Consider the following 20,290-nt stretch of genomic DNA (forward strand, 5'->3'; position numbering starts at 1 on the left):
ACTCTATCTCCCTGTATTTGGCAGTGGAATAGATCGAAGATCGAAGATGGCAGATTTTACCTCCCTGACTACAGTGGAGTACATTGAAGCCGATAACTCTATCTCCCTGTATTTGGCAGTGGAATAGATTGAAGATCAAATATGGCAGATTTTACCTCCCTGACCACAGTGGAGTACATTGAAGCCGATAACTCTATCTCCCTGTATTTGGCAGTGGAATAGATTGAAGATTGCAGATCTTGCCTTCCTGTATTTGGCAGCGAAGCAGATCAAAGATGGCAGATTTTACCTCCCTGACCACAGTGGAGTACATTGAAGCCGATAACTCTATCTCCCTGTATTCGGCAGTGGAATAGATTGAAGATTGCAGATCTTGCCTTCCTGTATTTGGCAGCGAAGCAGATCAAAGATGGCAGATTTTACCTCACTGACCACAGTGGAGTACATTGAAGCCGATAACTCTATCTCCCTGTATTCGGCAGTGGAATAGATTGAAGATTGCTGATCTTGCCTTCTTGTATTTGGCAGCGAAGCAGATCAAAGATGGCAGATTTTACCTCCCTGAACACAGTAGAGTACATTGAAGCCGATAACTCTATCTCCCTATATTTGGCAGTGGAATAGATTAAAGATTGCAGATCTTGCCTTCCTGTATTTGGCAGCGAAGCAGATCAAAGATGGCAGATTTTACCTCCCTGACCACAGTGGAGTACATTGAAGCCGATAACTCTATCTCCCTGTATTTGGCGGTGGAATAGATTGAAGATTGCAGATCTTGCCTTCCTGTATTTGGCAGCAAAGCAGGTTGAAGACGGCGGATTTTACCTCCCTGATTACAGTGGAGTACATTGAAGCTGATAGTTCTATCTCCCGGGGCAAGAAGTAGATCGAAGATAGCTGATCCTATCTTCCTATATTGGTAGGAAATGGATCGAAGATGCAGATCTTGTCTTCCCATATTGGTGGCGAAGTAGATCGAAGAAAGCAGATCTTGTCTTCATGTATTGGCGTGAAGTAGATCGAAGATAGCTGATCCTATCTTCCTATATTGGTAGGAAATGGATCGAAGATGCAGATCTTGTCTTCCCATATTGGTGGCGAAGTAGATCGCAGAAAGCAGATATTGTCTTCATGTATTGGCGTGAAGAGGATCGAAGATGCAGATCTTGTCTTCCCATATTGGTGGCGAAGTAGATCGCAGAAAGCAGATCTTGTCTTCATGTATTGGCGTGAAGAAGATCGAAGGTAGCAAATCCTATCTTCCTATATTGGTAGGAAGTGGATCGAAGATGCAGATCTTGTCTTCCCATATTGGTGGCGAAGTAGATCGCAGAAAGCAAATATTGTCTTCATGTATTGGCATGAAGAGGATCGAAGATGCAGATCTTGTCTTCCCATATTGGTGGCGAAGTAGATCGCAGAAAGCAGATCTTGTCTTCATGTATTGGCGTGAAGTAGATCGAAGGTAGCAGATCCTACCTTCCTATATTGGTAGAAGTGGATCCAAGATACAGATCTTGTCTTCCCATACTGGTGGTGAAGTAGATCGAAGAAAGCAGATCGACGATGGCGGATTTTACCTCCCTGACTACAGTGGAGTACATTGAAGCCAATAACTCTATCTCCCTGCATTCAACAGTGGAATAGAGTGAAGAGCACAAATCGTATCTCCCTAAGCAGTAATGGAGCAGATCACATTCAGTCTTATATCCCTAAGCAGTAGTGGAGCAGACGAAGAAAACAACAAATCTCATCCCCATGGAGTTGCAGCAAAATAGATTTAAGTCATTGTTTCTCTGGAACGCAGTGAAGTGGATTGAAGCAACGAGACACAGCAGAACAGAACGAGGCTACTTGAAGAAGAAAAGCACCAAAAGAAGCCAAGGCTCGGCAAGCCCGGGCAAATTTGGTCTTTCTTGGTCTTTGTTCTGTTTTCGTTACACGACAACGAGCAAAGAGGGGCAGCTGTAAAGCCCAAAATCTGCCCGGGGCCCGAAACTCAGAAGCCCAAAATCCAAACGCAGCATGCCTAGGGCGCGCCGCTCCAGCCTCTGCCCAACCCCTCGCACGCCTCTGCTCCGTGCCAGCCTCCACGACGCCCATACCGTCTGACACCCCCACCACTGTCGGCCACGGTCACCTGCAAAGCCAAGAAGCAGGCGCAACAACAAAGAAAAATAATGTAAAAAAGGAAAATAATTCGGTTATAAAAACCGAAAATCTCACTATCACCAAGGGGGGATTTTTTTTCATTGTAAAGAGATACATCAAAAATCAAATACAGAACTAAGATTGGAAAAAGGTTGTTTTTCTTTTAAAAAATTTGTTCTCTTCGTTCTCTTTTTCATGGTTTTTGTTTTCTTTTCTTTTATTTCAAATCTATTTAAAAGTAATAAAAAAAACAAAAAGAAAAAAGAAGGTTACCTGAATCGGCCCCTAGGCCCGCCGTCGATGGTGATTTACCGTCGCCGGATGTGGGTTCAAGGAGGGGCCGAAGTTCTTCTCATTCCCCTCGTCTCTTCGTTCCATGGCCTCGTCCCATGAGCGCGTTTCAAGGCACCGATAGAAGCCTTCTTCGCATAGCTCCGATCACCGGACAGCAAAGGCATGGCGGCGGCGGGGTTTCAATCTTGGAACCCTAGCAGAGGAGGGGGTTTCCCTTTATTTTTTCTTTTTCTTACGTTCTGCAAGAAAATGAAATTGCAGAAAGAGTTTTGTTTTTTTTTGCTTTTATGGTGATTAAACGGCGCCGTTTGAAGGCTTGGAGGACTGTGCATCATTGCCCTAATGGGTATTTTTCACCTTTGGTCCCTCCATTTCTGCGGCACCTTCAATACAGTTTTATGTCGCTTAATTTTGGCCGTATAATTTTGCACCTGTTCTAATTTGGTCCTCTGCAGACCGATGCGCATAAGGGACGGGAAATATTGCACAATCGATCCCTCATGTCCTCAGCGCAATTTATTTAGGTCCCCCTAGCCACCTGTTTCATGTATTTGCAGTTTAAGACCTGTTTTTTTTTATTCGTTTCAACCACATCCTTAATATGTTTAACATTTTTTATATATGCTATTTTATCATTGTTTGTCTTAAGCCTTTATATTTATTATTTATTTGAAATTGTTTTGCATTAAAATTTTTCATATATTTTATAAAAACTGTTTCTTTTATTGTTTAAGATTTTCTTTTGTATATTGTTTTATCTTAAACTATTTTAGATTGACTAGTATTTATCTCAAGTTTTTATTTTATTTTGTTTATTTATTTGGTTTAAATTCATATATTATCATCTTATATATTATTATCTATATTAAATATTTTAATATTCATAATTTCAAATTGTTCATACATTTTTATAATATATATTTACGTACATACTTTTCGTTTATTATAAATATATACTTTTTATATTTTATATTTCATATCTTTACATACATAGATATACATAAATACCTACATCTTAATTCATATATATGTATATATACATACTTATACATACTTAAATGTATTTTCCATATTTCATAATTCTTATATACTTACATATATTTATGCATATTTTACATCATATACATACTTATATATATATTCTTTATATTCTTAAAAATGCTTTTTGTATATTTCACATATTTTATAACTCACATACATATATTTTATATTATCACGATTTGTAAATATATATAAACACATTTACATTTTTATTTTTTATAATACTTACCGATTTTTTATATATGTATATACTTATCTATATTTCATATTCTATAATTTATATGCATTTCTTATTTTATGGCTTTAAATTATACATGCATATACATTTTTACATAATTGTATTTATTGTCATCATTGTTATTTGGTGTTTGTTTATTTATTCATGTACACTTGTGCTTTTTTTTTAAATGTTAGTTCTATTTATTTATTTGTATGCTTTGTGTATGTAATCGCCTCGTCATTTCATTTTGCCTATTGTATTGTTGTTACTCACTTTACTTTGCTCACCTTGTCGTATTCGTTATTGTTTTGTCAAGCATTGACACTAAACATCAAAAAGAAAATTTTTCTAAATGAGGCAATATTTCGCGTTTGGAAAATCGAGAAAATGTGCCCTAACGTGCTGGGTTTCGATTTCTCGTTCGACTAAATAGCCAAATATCCTCTTAAAGCTTCGAAGTATGGCTTCAATAAACTATAAGGTGATCCTGGTTTCGATGGTATAGAGTATCGTGTCCTAACGTGCTGGATGTGATATTCCTTCGGAACAAGAGAATCTTATATTTCAATTCACGTTATCAGAGTTTCTTTTAAGGATCGTATTTTTAAAATTCTTCAAATTTTCAATTTTCGACACTAAGACACCGATTAATCAACTAGGTACCAATTTTGGGCGTATCGAGGGTGCTAATCCTTCCTCGTGCGTAACCGACTCCCGAACCCATTTTTCTGAATTACGTAGACAAAAAATCGTTGTTTTAATAAAATCTAAATCGTTTATTAAAGACAACCATTTTACGAGGTGACCCGATCACACCTCATAAAAAAGATTGGTGGCGACTCTCATTTTTTCGTTTTATTTTCAAAATCCAAGTTGACCCCGTTTTCAACTCAAAAAATGGTGTCAACAACACTCATGCAATCATACCAAATTCAAACGCAAATCATTAAAGCTCTATAAGCATATCTGACTATACGCAAATTTTGATAGAAAATATTATCAGTATCAACAATTGTACTAAAATTTTTAATAACAAAAAGGTAAGAGGACTAAATATCAAACTTTGTTAAAGTACAAGGACTGATAGGACATTTTGACCAAGAAAATTCCAACATTGAATAAGAAAATCAAACTATCTAATCAACTTTGAATGATAAAACCCTATCAACTTGCCAAGTGCACTTACATTTTTTTTTCTGGGTAAAGAACATAGCTTTATCACGTTCAATTAAACATCACTTATATGATTCTGGGTGGGTTTAGTCGATTCCTCCAGCTGGCTATTATCTAAACCCAGTTCCGTGCCAAATGCCAACATGTTTATAGTGTTGGCTATTCTGAGTGGGTTTAGTGGAATTTCACTAAACATCCTCAAACTATTCCTTAGTTTTTATTTTGGTACTTGTACTTCAAAACGTTTTAATTGAGTCTTTAAAGTATCAATATTGTATCAATGATGTCCTTTTGTCAATCTAACCATCAATTTAGGCATTAAAAGGCAATTTGGATCTAACGTGGAATATTTGATAACACGTAGATCAAATTATAAACTCATATATTCTTATTGCATAGACAACATGGCTCTGACAAGTTAAGAATAAAAGTAGTATTTTCTTTTAACACTTTGAATTCAATTTGTCCATACAAAAGGGACAAACATGTTTGCAATTTGATTAATGAATTTTAAATATGCATTACGATAGATTTGAGTCAACATTTAACGTCTAAGTTAATGACTTAGCCGATGGAAGTATTCAATTGATATGATATACTAATATTTTGAGGGTTCAATCAGAAAATTTTAAATTTAGGGTCAAATGAAACTTTGAATCATAATTTGAGAATACTTTATGCAATTAACCATTATATAATTTTTAATATATTAATAATTGTGATACATGTGTGAGTGGGGCAAATTGGTTAACTTAAATTCATCAAAGTAGTTGTTTCTCAAATTTAGAAGATCAATCAACTTGTGACGAGTTTTTTTGCTAGGATCCAATAGGCAAAGATAAATGGAAGGAGTTAATAAGTTTGCAAGAGCCTAAGTTGTGAAAAAGGCAACCCAAACACATATCAATTAAAGATTAAGTCCATTTGAATTTTATGTGGATTGCTTGAAGATTTAGTTGTTTTATTTTTGGGCTACTTTATCAATTGACCAATTAAGAAGTTTATTTTTTTTAAACCCAAGTTAATTTGTTTTCTTTTAAATTTGGTCCATGCACAACTCCCACAAAGCTAACAAAATTCACTTAGGGTGGGTTTGGATGGGTGATGGGATGTGGTGCAGTGCTTTTAGCTTACTTTTTGTTTCACGCTACAATATCTAATCTCACCGCAATAGTTGTTTTTACACTAATCGTAAGTAAACGCACCGCCCATCTAAACCCACCCTTAATCTTTTATTTCCTCTTAGAAAGAAAGAGTTACCTTTTATAGCTATTTGTTTTTTTTAGCAAACAACATTTTTAAAACTAGTTTTTAGAGACTTGTTTCTTTTTTTTCTCAACTCCCTTCTTATATAAAAAGAGGTAGTCACTCCCGTAAAGTGCACCCAACTTTGATTTGAATAAAAGTAGTTTTTGAGTTCTTACTTACAAGAAATCTTTTCTTGTTTCTTTTAGAAAAGTTTTCAACTCAAATTTCTTCAAGATTGTTAGTAGGAGTTCTTGAAGGGTCGATTAAAGTCATTAGTCGAGTTTATTAAAGTTTGTTCTTCAAGGGGTTCAATTCGATATCTTTCTTCCCGTCTTATCATCATCATTTTTATCATCCTTCCATCCCTTTATTATTATTATTTTTGAATTGTTACTAACTTATTTATTTTTTAATTTCATATTTGACACCATCTTTTTGGAGAACAAGATTCGGCTTTTCTCCTTCAAAAATCCATAAATCTATCTCCTCTTGTTTCAATCTCATTCTTCTAAATTTGTTTTATTTTATTCTTTCTAATCGTTTGTTTGTTTAATTTTTAGATTCGGACTCTAAACATTTTCAGCAACTTGAAATCAATCCATCAATTGCCATCTATCAAATTGGTATTATATAAATAACACATACTAATTCTTTTGGGTAAAAGTACCATGAATTCCCCTATATTAGGAGTCAAATTACATTTTGCTTTCTTTACTCAAAATAATGCAAATTAGTCCCTATACATTGGATGACAGAGTAATGAAATTTTCTGTTAAAAATTTCAACTATTTCTATTGTTAAAAATGCGTTGCTAATGTAATAACTAATCAGTTACATGTGGCATGCCTTATGTACCTTATGCTAACATACAAGGGCAAGTTTTTTATAGTAAAAATAGATGAAATTTTTAACAAAATGACTAGTTTACTTTTTGATCTAACGTATAGGGACTAAATTATCCATTTTTTGAGTAGAGAGGAAATAAGAAAAAATACAATCTAGCTCCTAATACAAGAGCCTCCACAATACTTTTACCAATTCTTTTATATCCACTTGCCAAATCTACTTGTGCATTAAATTTGTTTCGGATCAAATTAAAAAAATTATTGTTAATTGATTGTAATTATTTATAATTTAAAGTTAACTAATTTGATGTCACTCATCAATCAACTCCCAACTCAATTAGAAAAACATTGAAAATTCATCTTTTTATAAAATAATAAACATTGCTATAAGAGTATTTCTATCATTTTATATTTTATGTAAAATCCAGAAAAATGCAGATGATGGGATTTGAGCAAAAACACTATAATGTTCAATATTTCAACTTTATAATTTCAATTAAAACCTCATTTCTGTATTATATTAATTTTCTTATAAATATATTTGTTAGACATTTTTTTTCAAATATTAATTAGTTGGCTTCCTCAATCAAATTACCCAAACTTCAATTGTTATATCATCAACAAATTAAAATTACATATTCAAGTTTTAATTTTAAATTTTTTATAATTCAAATAAACATAACCATCCAACAAATATTTAAATTTCAAATATAAAAACTTGAAGCATACAGTAAATACTAAAATTCCAATTGCTTACCATGTGGATGTCAAAACTTTTTTTTTCAAAATTATTAAAAATAATTATAATTAAAAAATAATCGTTTAAGTGATAGGTATTTTTAGCAGTAGTATTTATTATTGGAGAAAAAAAGGAAAAAAATAATCTTAATATCCTAATAAATAGTTTTTCAAGAGTAAAAGAACATAATAATTTTAGTGATAGGTATTTATTATTAGAGAGACAAAAAAATCTTATTGGATAGTTTATTTTAAAAATAAACAACATATTTAACCTCATTTTATAAATATGTTATAATTAAATTTTAACTGATTAAAATTTATTATATCTTATATATTTCTTCTCTATTTTCAATAATTCTAGAATGTAAATTAGTGCCTTTGAATCAAGGGCGAAGCCAGAATAAATATTTAGGGGGCCGGATAAAATTTTAATTTTTTATAATTTATATCTTTATAATTTGTAAAGGATTAAATCAAATTTTTATAATTTTAGGAGGTCAAAGTGCAATTTTACCTTTACTAATTTAAATTTTTTAAAAAAATTTAAAGGTCAAAAGAGTAAATTTACATTTTAGGGGGGCCGGGGCCCATGCCAGCCCCCCTGCTTCGCCCCTACTTGGAATCATCTAGGCAGTTGAAAATGTTTATATTACCAAAGTGGGTCTCTTAAATGTCTAGTAAAGGAAGTTAGTAGCCAACTATGATAAAACTCAACTTGAATATGGTTTGAGGATTTGTTATATTGATATGGAGTTTTTAGATAAATTTTAATGTGATTAGATGACAGATCACATGTTGATTAAGTGTTGATGAAGGAAATGATTTAAATTTGGAGATGAGTTCGATTACATCTTTAAGTTTGATATTCAATTTGAGTTTAACTGAACATTTATTTTTAATTTTGAGCTCGACTCAAGATACAATCGTGCTATTTGAGCTTAATTAATTTTTTTTTATCTTGAGATATAATAGTTCATGGGTTGGGCTGGATTGAGTTCGGGGGGAAAGGAGCTAAGCATGATATTAATACACTTTATGCTTACCCAAGTTTGACTCGGTCAATAATATGGACCTAAAGTTTTGCTCAATCCTGCCTATATTATTTTTTTAAAATTTTAAAAAAATATTTTTATTAATTTTAATATTTAATAATTATATGTATATTTTATTTATGATAGTTTCATATATATGCATCTTATTTTGTTAATGTTTACATTATAGTAGTATTATATATTACTATAGATTTAATTTTTATGTGTTATAAATTACATAATATAAAATGTTACAAACTTAGAAAAAAAAGTTAGATTTGAGTCTTGAATGTTCAAGTCTGAGCTCAACCCATATTTTTAACGATCTTATTTTTTGTTTAAACCCATTTTTCTGACCTAATATATTTACCTAAACCCTCCCAATTTTCACGTGAGCCTTTGGGCTTGGGCGAGTAGCCCAACTCATGAACATGTCCATTTTCGCACTCAATAAGTTTGTATATATTCAAGCTCGAGCACGGCTCAATAATTAAACTTAGAGTTAATAATATATATTAAAAATAATAACATAATTTAATAATATAAAAATATTTAAAATATATATTAAAATTGAAAAGCTTGATAAATCTTGTAAACTATTCTAATTAAGTATTACTAAACTCGAATCTGATACAATCGATAACTCAAAATATTCAAACTCAAACAAAACTCAATTTAATTTTTTCGAATCAAAGTTTAATAATTTACAACCAACAATATTTCATTTCATTTACATCCTTAAATGAGGTACCTCCTGAACTTGTTTAAAATAAAGGGAGAATTTTATTTCAAACAAAAAAAAAAGTTGGAAAATTCTAGGCCATTAGAGGTGATCATGGGCCGGGCTCAGACAAAATTTTAGGTCCGTCTACTAGGCCGGGGCCCGGCCCGAAATATGGGCCTAAAAATTTGTCCAAGCCCGGTCCGAAATAAAATTGCTAAGCCCGAGCCCGGCCCGGCCCATGCTAATTTTTTTTCTTATTTCATTAAATAAAAAAATTAAAAATATAATAAATCAAATATATTTAAAAACATAAAAACAAATATTAAAACAAATAAAAATAATACTAAAACAATTCTTAAAATAATACACAAATTAACAATATAATAAAAAATGGTTATATTAAAAAGTTAAAATGATTAAAAATAAAATAAAAAATATATTATTATATAATTCGGGCCAGGCCGGGCCCGGGCCAAAAAACTCTTACCTGAGGCTCGGCCCGTTTTCTAAACAGACATTTTTTTTTGCCCAAACTCATTTTTCAAGCCTATATTTTTACTCAAACCCTCATATTTTTTGGGCGGGCCTTCGGGCCGGGCCGGGCCGGTACGCCCAACCCATGATCAGCTCTATACGCCATCTGTGTTTTTATTTCTCCTATAAGAAAATATTGACTTTATTAATTAATTTCCACCGTCGCCTCCCCTATACGTAACCTAAAACAAAGGCACATTCCGTTGTCCGTTAGTTCCTCAAGTCAATATCTACAAAAGGGTTCTTTTTATCATATTTATTTAAAAATAAAATAATCCGTTCAATTTGATTTATTATTTAATTGTAAATATATACTAATATAAAATATATTTTAAATAAAAAGAAATTGAGTTTTTTAATTTGATAGACCTATCAAACCGATTGCAGTTAAACATTGGGCAAACAAATTGTGTTTGACAGTTATTATTGGTTCATAGGTGAGAGGGTCTTTATCACCAAAAATAATTAAAATTTAACAATTCTTTAATATATATATATGAAATTGAAAGAGGTGGATAGGATGCATCTAGAGGTGATCATGGTCGGGCTGGGTCGAGTTGGATCTTAACAAAATTTTAGGACTATTTTTTAGGACTATTTTTTAAGTTAGGGTTTGGCCAAAAAAATGAGCCTAAAAATTTGTCCAAACTCGGCCTGAATTATAATAGCTAAATTCGGGCCAAAAAATTATACCCGGGGCTTGACTCATTTTGAAAACGGGCCTCGTTTTTTGTCCAAAACTATTTTTTGGACCTAAATTTTTACTCAAATCCTCCTATTTTTCGAGTGAGCCTTCGAGCCTGGTAGAGTGGTCCGACCCATGATCAGGTCTAGATGCATCGCAATAGCAGTAGCGATAATATACATTAGATTAAAGAGCAAATTGATTTTCATTCTACATTTTTGACCTACTAAATGTAATGAAAATATCATAGAGACCTATGTATTAGGAGTTGAATTGTATTTCGTCTTTTTTATTTAAAAAATGAGCAAATTAGTTACTGTATATTAGATTAAAGAGCAAATTGATTTTCTTTTGTTAAAAATTTCATCCATTTATACTGTTTAAAATTGGTGTGGATGATGGAATAACCAAACAATAGCACGTAACTTGCCTAGTGTACCTCATGCCGACGTACAATGACTAATTTTTAATAGTAGAATTGGATGAAATTTTAAAAAAAAGACCAATTTGCTATTTGATTTAGTGTATATGGATTAATTTGCTCATGATTTAGCGTATATGAATTAATTTGCTTATGATTTGAGTAGAAAGAATAAAATGCAATCTAACTCCTAGTACAAAAACCTCCATGACACTTTTACCAACTAAATGCTCATTTTCATATACCAAAACAACATTATTGAGAGCCTGTTCTACTTTAAAATGATATAGAGCTCAATTGATGAATGGCTTCGGATCAAGGCCATTATTGAGTCAATAATTTTTGAGAAAGAACACCGCTAGTATGTATCTAGCAATGGGAAAAAAAAAAATTCAAGAGCCAAAACTAGACCCCATTTTGCATTGATTAGTAAAGGATTGGAAATGTAAGAGCATGATGTCTGTGAGTCAGTTGAAGGAAGGAAATGTGGAAAACGGGAAGAACCTTGGAATCAGCTGGCAGTTGAAGCTTATACGCTAATGGTCCAACGTAATGAAGAATTTTATAAGGGCCAAAGAAGTGAGTGGAGAGCTTAACATACTGGCAAGGAGCTAATGATTTTTGACAGTATGGCTGCAATCGCAGAAACACATAATCATCAACCGTAAAAGTTACTTCATGGTAATGCGCATCTACTTGTTGTTTCATTCTAGCTTAAGCCTTTAAAAGCTGTTCTTTAAGAAGCTTTGGCATGGGATCACATTAAATGAGTTGAGCATTAAGGCCAGCAATCCTAGTTTCACCATGATTAAAAAGAGAAATTGCAAAAGGGTTATGGCCATATACCAATCTGAAGGGTGTGGTGCCAGATGAAGAATAGAACCTAGTATTGAAAGAAAATTTAGCCCATGGTAGGTAGGTACTACAGGTATGCAGTTGTTGTTAAGCAAAGCATCGTAAATAGGTCTCCAAGCACTAATCGATCACCTCTGTTTGACCATTCATTTATGGGTCGTAAGAGGTGCTCATGCGCAATGTGGTTGAGTTGGAAGAGCTCCTACAAAAAAAGCATTGAGAAAGTAGAACATCGTAGTTAGAAACTATGAATCTTAGGATGCCATGAAGTCGCAAAATTCCCTTAAAAAAAAACAATATATTTTTATGTATAAGGGTGACCCATTATAATGAAAGGAAATTCACTAGAGCTGATTAAGTTGAGTGGTAAAACTATAAAAATGTTTTTAAATAAAATTTCAAGTTAGATTAAATCTTCTAATTTTATTTTTGGTGAATTATAAGAGAAATATAACGTTTTAATAACAACGTGACAAACACAATTTAAATTTAAGCCATATTTAGATAGTTAAACATCTTAACTATCAGACTGACATACAGGACACATATGAGAGTGATGAGTGTGAACATTGATTAGCATTCATGTTTTCAATTTTTTACTTGTTTGTGTATTGGAGGGAATAGGTGGGCCGTCTGTTTAAGTCTTTACTGTTTAGCTTGAGGGGAAAACAGTGCGCAGGATAAGGGAATCTGCTTTGGGCGTAGGATAAGCCTGTAGATAGAATAGAATTCAATAAGCAACAGTTAAAACAAGAACAAAAATAAATAATAATAATAATAATAATATTTGTAAAAAATTCTACATATTTATTTTTCTTAAAAGGAAAAAAAAAGAGAGGAGAAAAAAAAAAGTCGCCGTTGATGATCGATGTCGAAAATGAAGCATCTCTTAAGAAAACTCCACATCGGCGGTGGTTTAAATGAGCACCAACGATTGGCGGAGGCGCGGCCCGTGATCAGCCCTAGTCCGAGCCCGACTCCGGACTCGAACTCGATGAACGTGACGGGACCGGCAACGGTGACTTCTTCTTCATCGTCTTCGGTTACTTCAAGTACAATGGGGAGAATCGGGGCAGTTGAATCGGTCGGGGCAGATCGGACGGCTGGAGATGCGGTGGATTTTAATTTATTGGAAGAAGAGTTTCAGATGCAATTGGCTTTGGCGATCAGTGCCTCCGATCCAGAGACGGCTCAGATCGACGCCGCTAAAAGGATTAGCCTCGCCGGCACCGACAACAACGCGTTCGTTGAGTTGCTTTCGCTCCGTTATTGGGTAATATATTCTTCCGTAGTTCAATTTTTTAATATTTTCTTTTATATAATTAGGTTTTTGAAATCGCATTTTCTGTTCGAATCGGTTTTAGTAGCCAATTCCCCCCGCTTAATTTGGATATGAAGTCATTCTATACGTACCTTCATCTTCTTTTTCTGGGGTGTCTTTTACTGATAATTCTGATTGCATTTCATGTTTCCTCGTTATAATTACTAGTATATGTATTTATTTTCGTTTGTATTGTAAGTGAGGATTTTCAACTGCGGATCTCATTTCCCGTAGTAATCTTGGGAGTTCTTTGCTTTTACGCCATTCTTATTAGTCATGAAGTGATTGGGATAATAATTCACTTGTTGAATCTTTCTTCTATTGTTTTATTACAGATGTTTTGATTTGCATGTTAAGCTCGATTAGTCTTGCTACCTCTATCAATTTAAGTTTTGCTATCATTCATTTTCTTTGATAGTATCTCATTGTTTATATATGTAAATTTTACTGCTTGCCTCTTGCCGCTTGCTACCAATGAATTGTGTTTCTATTATATGAAAATTTATTTTATTATCCAGGTATGGCGGTTTTGCTTGTTTTTTATCTCTGTTATATAATGCCAAGTCCTTTTTTAACCATAGCTAGTTGGTAAACCTTGTTCTTTTGTTTTTTTTTTAATGCCATAACCTTTACATGCATGCTTCTTTGTCATAAACATAATATATATGTTGTTTTATTATTACTGTTGCCTTTCCTGTAATTACGAGTTGATTCGTTATTGGTTCAATTCTTATGGTGTTATATTTTATTCAATAAGGATATGAATACTAATTGATGTTAGTTTTCAATATAGATTTTTTTTTTTATTAATTAAAATGAATCCTTTTTTCATCCTTTGGTTTTCAGTACAGGCTGAAAGGTTCCTGTTCATGTCTAGACAAGTTCTAGAGCCCATAAGTTGATATATTTGTTTATTTTTCTCTTGGGGAAAAGAAAACTAATTTCTATGTTGTGTTATTTGCAGAATTATAATGTTGTAAATTATGATGAAAAAATTGTGGATGGATTTTATGATGTATATGGCATTGCCTCAACTCTGGGTGCCCAACTGAAGATGCCATCTTTGGTTGATCTTCAAGCAGTATCAGTGTTAGATAATGTTGATTATGAAGTAATTTTGGTTAATAGGTTGCTTGATCCCGAACTGCAAGCACTTGAGAAAAGAGTGTATAACATATACGTGCAGTCCCAGGCCTTCGGCAGTGGCCCAGTTTTAAGTGGCATGATTCAGCAAATCGCTGAAATAGTTGTTAATAGAATGGGTGGTCCTGTTGCTGATGCTGAAGAGATGTTGAGAATATGGAACTCGAGAAGTTATGAGTTACAGAGTTCTCTTAACACTATCATTCTTCCACTTGGACAGCTTGATGTTGGACTTTCTCGTCACAGAGCCCTGCTTTTTAAGGTTGTAAAAACCCTTGCTCATCTTATTCCCATAAGTCAAACTAACTCATGTAACATATGTTCCTTTTAACTTCACTAATGTCTACAACCCCCTTTTTCATTTTCATTTGATGGCTTTTGTTTAGCTTTTTTTCCTGCTAGGTCATTTATCCTGCCAGTTTTATCTAATTTTAACCTGCATTAAGGATACATGTAGACCTTTTATATGGAAATTGTTTCATGCCTCTGGTTCCAGGTTCTAGCTGATAGAATTAATCTCCCGTGTATGCTGGTAAAAGGGAGCTATTACACTGGTACTGATGATGGAGCTGTCAACTTGGTTAGAATCAACAATGGAAGGTAGTCTCCTCCAGCTATAATCTACAATTTTTTTATCTTTGATTTTGGTAATTATGCTGTGTGTTCTACAATATTTGCATATTAGGGTCTTTTTACTTGAGTTAGTCTCTCAATATTGTAGACCAGTTAAAATTTTCTGTTCAGCCTTGTTCTTTAGTTGGTTTAAAATTTTTACTTCATGCTAAATGCACATAAGTTTTGAGTTTGTGTTTTTTTTTTTTCAGTTTCAGCCTGTCTACTTCTTTAGCCTTTATGCAGTATGCTGTCTAGTCAAAGAGAAAGTTCAATTTCTGTACTGTTATGGGCTGATGTGTTTAATTATCTATAAAATGCAGTGAATATATTATTGATCTGATGGGTGCTCCTGGGACTCTAATTCCCGCTGAAGTACCAAGCTGTCACCTCCTAACTTCTGCACTGGATGTAAGGGGCTTTGCTGATCGTACTGAAGCTTCTCAGAGTTCATGTTTTCAGCTTGACAAAGGAATTGGAAATGTGGCGGTTTCATCTGCTCCAGATACGAGCCCTAAAGTTGGTGCCATGAGGTCAACAGAATCTGTCAGCAGTCTGGCAAATGAAGAGGAGAGGAGCCATGCTGAAAGAGCTGTCTTTAAGAGATTTGAACAGGAGTTTGGGAAGCTTCTTCCCTTGACACCTAAATCCAATGAAATCTTTCCTGGCATTCATGAAAAACCATCATCAGCGCAAAAGAGAAAGGTTAAAAATGTTTCTAAGTATGTTATCAGTGCAGCAAAGGACCCAGAATTTGCTCAGAAATTACATGCTGTTTTGATGGAAAGTGGTGCATCACCTCCTCCAGATTTGTTCATGGATATTAATTCACAGGATCTTGCTGAACAAAGTAGGTCTGAACAAGCAGTGAAAGAGACAAATGTAGATGCTGCTGTTAGTTGCCATTCAAATGAGTTGCCAATCAATGAGCTGTGTCTTGTATCCTCTGGCGTGCAGACTTCAGAAAACACTAATTCCAAGCTTAGGCAAAAGCAGCTGGCTAAATACCAGAGAGAGGTTGAAATTAATGCCATAAAAGTTAAAGTTGCATCTTCCTCTGATGTTACACGTGAGGAATTTCTCGTTGGTAATACAACTAATGAGTGGACACAAGTTCGAGAGACTTCCTTTTCCTCTGCTAATGACTTTTGCCAAATACAGCCAGAAAATGTCTTGGCGACAGATGAGAAATTAATACAAAGGACTTCTGATACAGATTTCTATAAAGAATCTGCACTGGAATTGATTGAATCCACAGGTTGTGATCTGCATTTGATTAGTAAGGCTCACAGTGAGAAGATATATCCTATGCTAAGGGAGGTTTCAGAATGGGAAATTTCATGGGAGGATCTTCAAATTGGTGAACGCATTGGTATTGGTAAGTTGCATAATAAAACAATCAAACTTGTTCATTGTTATATGTGTCTGGCTCTGCTTTCCCTTTCTTTTAAAGTTTTGGATATCTCCTGCTTACTGGACTTGATAACTGCAATTGATGTTTGTCAAATAGGTTAAACCTACTTTTTGGTGCAATGATTTAAGAATAGGAACTAGCTTAGTTGATTGAATTGCTTTTTTATAATCATATTTTGCTGGATGTACACTTGTTACTTGCTTGAATATGACTTGAGTGTTCCTTACCAGTGCACACTTTCTTAATATATGAACTCTTGTTTTGCAGGATCATATGGTGAGGTCTATCGAGCAGATTGGAATGGCACAGTGAGTTACATTTGCTATTACTCTTATTCCGTGGAACTTTTAGGACTAGTATACTGGTATTTGATATGATGACACAATAATGTTGCTTCATGACAAAATTTCCAAAAATTGTTATTCTCTAAGCAGTGACATTGACATTGTATATGCAAATTCCCTATTAGGAAAATCAAGTAGGTCGATCTGATTGAACAATTGTGGTAATATCTGATTCAATGTCATACTGCTGTAGTAAGTTAGTGCATTAGCCTTAATTTATATTAAATAGTTCTTCTATTGATTGATAACAGTATATGGCTTGAGGCTTGTTCCAGAAGTCTTTTCAATGACTTCTGTGGTATTTTCATTTCAGTGTTTGTCTTATTGTCTTTGTTGGCACTTCAGGAGGTTGCTGTGAAGAAGTTTCTAGATCAAGACTTCTCTGGTGATGCATTGGTTCAATTTAAATGTGAAGTAAGCCCCCTAAAAATAGCTTCCTGTAGTATGTTGCTTGTTTATTTCCTCATGCTTGTGAGCTCAACTTTGCTGTAGAATTGAATGAATTTATATTGAGAATGTGGCCATCTCTGAGTGATGAACCTGTGCAGGTTGAAATCATGTTAAGGTTGAGACATCCAAATGTTGTTCTTTTCATGGGAGCTGTTACTCACTCCCCGCATTTCTCTATACTCACAGAGTTTCTCCCCAGGTTGATTTTCTCTATACAATCCAAATTGTTCTCATATCTCTTCTATAGTATTCAATGCTTTCATAAGTTAAATTTGTTTGTATGTTCTTTTCATTTGTTACAAGTATTAGTGGCATTTTAAACTTCATGATGATTTCCCTCTGGTTTTAGAGGATGAAAAAGGAAAATAGTGTTAGCTCTTAAACTCTGTCTTCATAGTAGTGTTGTGTGGATATTTTGTAACTGATGTTATTCTTGTAGATATTAGGTATTGGAGCTCTGTCTTCATGGTTTTGAAGGATGAAAAAGGAAAATAATGTTAGCTCTTGAACTCTGTCTTACATTCTTCTTACTCCTCCCTCTTTCTTATGTAGGGGAAGTATGTATAAGCTACTGCATAGACCCAATCAACAACTTGATGAGAAGAGACGAATGCGAATGGCTCTTGATGTGGTAGGAGTCACAAGTGAATAAATTAGTTATTTTTATTTTGCTTCATACCTTGTACCAAAGTCTCCCCATCTCCCTTTCACTCTTCTTGCCTGATTTTTTCTATTTAACTGAAACTTTCTATTGTTTGCAGGCTAAAGGAATGAATTATCTGCACACAAGCCATCCTACTATAGTGCATCGAGATTTGAAAACACCAAACCTCCTTGTTGATAAGAACTGGGTTGTAAAGGTTCTTATCTTGAATCTACTTGCTGGCCAAAACTCTTTCTTGATTTTGCTCATAGTTCTATAAACTATTTTTCTGATTACTTTAGGTTAAAATATACTCCAAGTCCCTATACTCTTTATATATTTGGAATTTAATCCCCTTGTATTTCAAGGAAATTAGTTCCGCTACTTTTCAGATTTAAAAATGCAAAGTGCAACATTGTTAAATTCTTCTGTTAAAATCAAGTTTATTATGACATCTTTTTTTTGTTACATGGCTACCAAGTGAGTTTTTTTTTTTTTTTTTAAATGTTACGCCAGTGAATTTAACAAGAGAATTTTAATGGTGTTAACTATTAGACCTGAATTTTGAAATCTGAAAAGTAGAGGATTAAATTCTTGAAAATGAAAGTAGACGTATTAAACTCCAAATGCATGAAGAGTTCAGTGACTTGGAAGATATTTTAACCATTGCTTATTTTCTGCTGAAAGATGTCTTTAATTTCTTGCTTACATGTTTGCTTCTCTCTATTCAGGTCTGTGATTTTGGGTTGTCACGCATGAAGCATCACACATTCCTCTCTTCTAAGTCTACTGCTGGAACGGTATTACCAAAAGATAATCCTTGGTGTTGACTTTGAGTTTTCTCTTCCGTATATAGCCAAATCTATCATCTTTTTATGAATTATTTGATGTTGTACTGCAGCCTGAATGGATGGCACCAGAAGTTCTAAGGAATGAACCAGCCAATGAGAAGTAAGTGACTTGAACCGCATGCATATTTTACTGACATTTCTATTCTGTTTCTTACATGGATAGATTGGTTTGGTTGCAGATGTGATGTTTACAGTTTCGGTGTGATATTATGGGAGTTGGTTACGCTATGTATTCCTTGGAAAGGTTTGAATCCAATGCAAGTTGTTGGGGCTGTTGGATTCCAGAATAGGCGTCTAGAAATTCCTGAAGATGTCGATCCAACAGTTGCGCAGATTATACGTGAATGCTGGCAAACGTGAGTTCTAGACTTAATTTTTGTGCATTTGTCTGTGCGTTGAGAATGATCATATAATCCCTTTTGCACTAATTCAATCTAATCTGAATGTTCAATTGGTGTCTCGTTTCTTAGGTGGCCACTCATAAACAATCTGAAACAAACCCACCTGGTTATCTTTACCTTGCATTAAAATAAAATCGTGATCATAATCAGGTCAAAATAATTAGAATGATCCTTTTTATGGTTAGTCATTGCTCATGACTCGGTTTCTGTTTCCCATGGGTAATAGTGACAATAATTTGAATGATCTCATGTTTCTTTTCAACTGCCTGTAATGTTGATTGCTGTGGAACTCGCATTAAACTTGTTATTTTCATTGCAGGGAGCCACATCTGCGACCATCATTTGCACAGCTTATGTCCCAACTGCGACGTCTTCAACGGCTGTATATTGAAAGGCCAAACTCGAAAAAACAAATTATAGATGATTCCGTTCAAAGTCTTTGATTTAATAAGAGCCTGATTAGCTGTTCTCCTGGCTCAAAGAACCAGGCAGCCGGAAAGGTTTACCTCTAAATGTGCAAAGAAAGTTAAAAAAGGAGTTAGGATCGGGCAAGTGTCGGCTCATTCGAAGCGGGGGATCGGCACTTCCCATCCGAGTGGATTGATTCCTCTGTTAAGCAGCTGCATAAGAGCAGTGGAGGATACCACTTAAAAAATTGTCTAGTATTATGAATAGGTTAGCATTTGTCAACTGTAAGAAAGTTCGGGGAAAAAAAACAGAAGTGAACAGAAAACAAAAAGAACAAAAAAAAAAGGAAAAAAGAAAAGGAAAATAATTACTTTTGGAGGTCATTGTTTTTGGGTAGGAAATCCCAATCTCTTGAATTGTAAACATGTGAGCTCTACTGCACATTGTGGGAAAAAAAAAGAATTATTTGAAAATTATATGCTCCTTTATTCCATTTGTCCTTTTATAACACACACCCAAGTAATATAAATTTCGTTTTGCTCAAAGGTTTGGTCAGAATTTTGATGTACTTTGTTTCGGTCAATATGAAAAATCGTTTATAGAGTTCTTCGTATGGTTTTTCCATATGAATTTTGAGTACAAGAAGTACAAATTCAAATTTTTATATGCTCTTCTTTGTCCATAATTTATATGAAAAATCAATATAAAGATTGCTTTAAACATTTTTTCTTCTTTTGAGA

At 33.8% G+C, this 20,290-nt stretch overlaps 1 protein-coding gene across 1 annotated transcript; it reads left to right on the forward strand.

Moving 5' to 3' along the window:
• Positions 1 to 12,745: 12,745 nt before the first annotated feature.
• LOC107929941 (probable serine/threonine-protein kinase SIS8) lies at positions 12,746 to 20,026 on the forward strand. The gene is made up of 13 exons (XM_016861487.2): positions 12,746 to 13,236; positions 14,249 to 14,689; positions 14,924 to 15,027; positions 15,363 to 16,417; positions 16,721 to 16,761; positions 17,143 to 17,211; positions 17,346 to 17,446; positions 17,800 to 17,878; positions 18,009 to 18,107; positions 18,622 to 18,690; positions 18,792 to 18,841; positions 18,921 to 19,097; positions 19,462 to 20,026. The coding sequence occupies exons 1-13, from the start codon at positions 12,832 to 12,834 to the stop codon at positions 19,583 to 19,585; spliced, it is 2,814 nt and encodes a 937-aa protein (XP_016716976.2). The 5' UTR covers positions 12,746 to 12,831; the 3' UTR covers positions 19,586 to 20,026.
• Positions 20,027 to 20,290: the final 264 nt, after the last annotated feature.

Source organism: Gossypium hirsutum, chromosome A07 (genome assembly GCF_007990345.1).
Source record: "Gossypium hirsutum isolate 1008001.06 chromosome A07, Gossypium_hirsutum_v2.1, whole genome shotgun sequence".
In the NCBI taxonomy this organism is placed as follows: domain Eukaryota; kingdom Viridiplantae; phylum Streptophyta; class Magnoliopsida; order Malvales; family Malvaceae; genus Gossypium; species Gossypium hirsutum.

Coding starts and splice junctions, on each gene's coding strand:
- LOC107929941 (XM_016861487.2), top strand. CDS start 12,832: ATGTCGAAAATGAAGCATCTCTTAAGAAAACTCCACATCGGCGGTGGT. Junction 15,028..15,362: donor GTTAGAATCAACAATGGAAG/GTAGTCTCCTCC, acceptor TATAAAATGCAG/TGAATATATTATTGATCTGA. Junction 17,447..17,799: donor CTCACAGAGTTTCTCCCCAG/GTTGATTTTCTC, acceptor TTTCTTATGTAG/GGGAAGTATGTATAAGCTAC.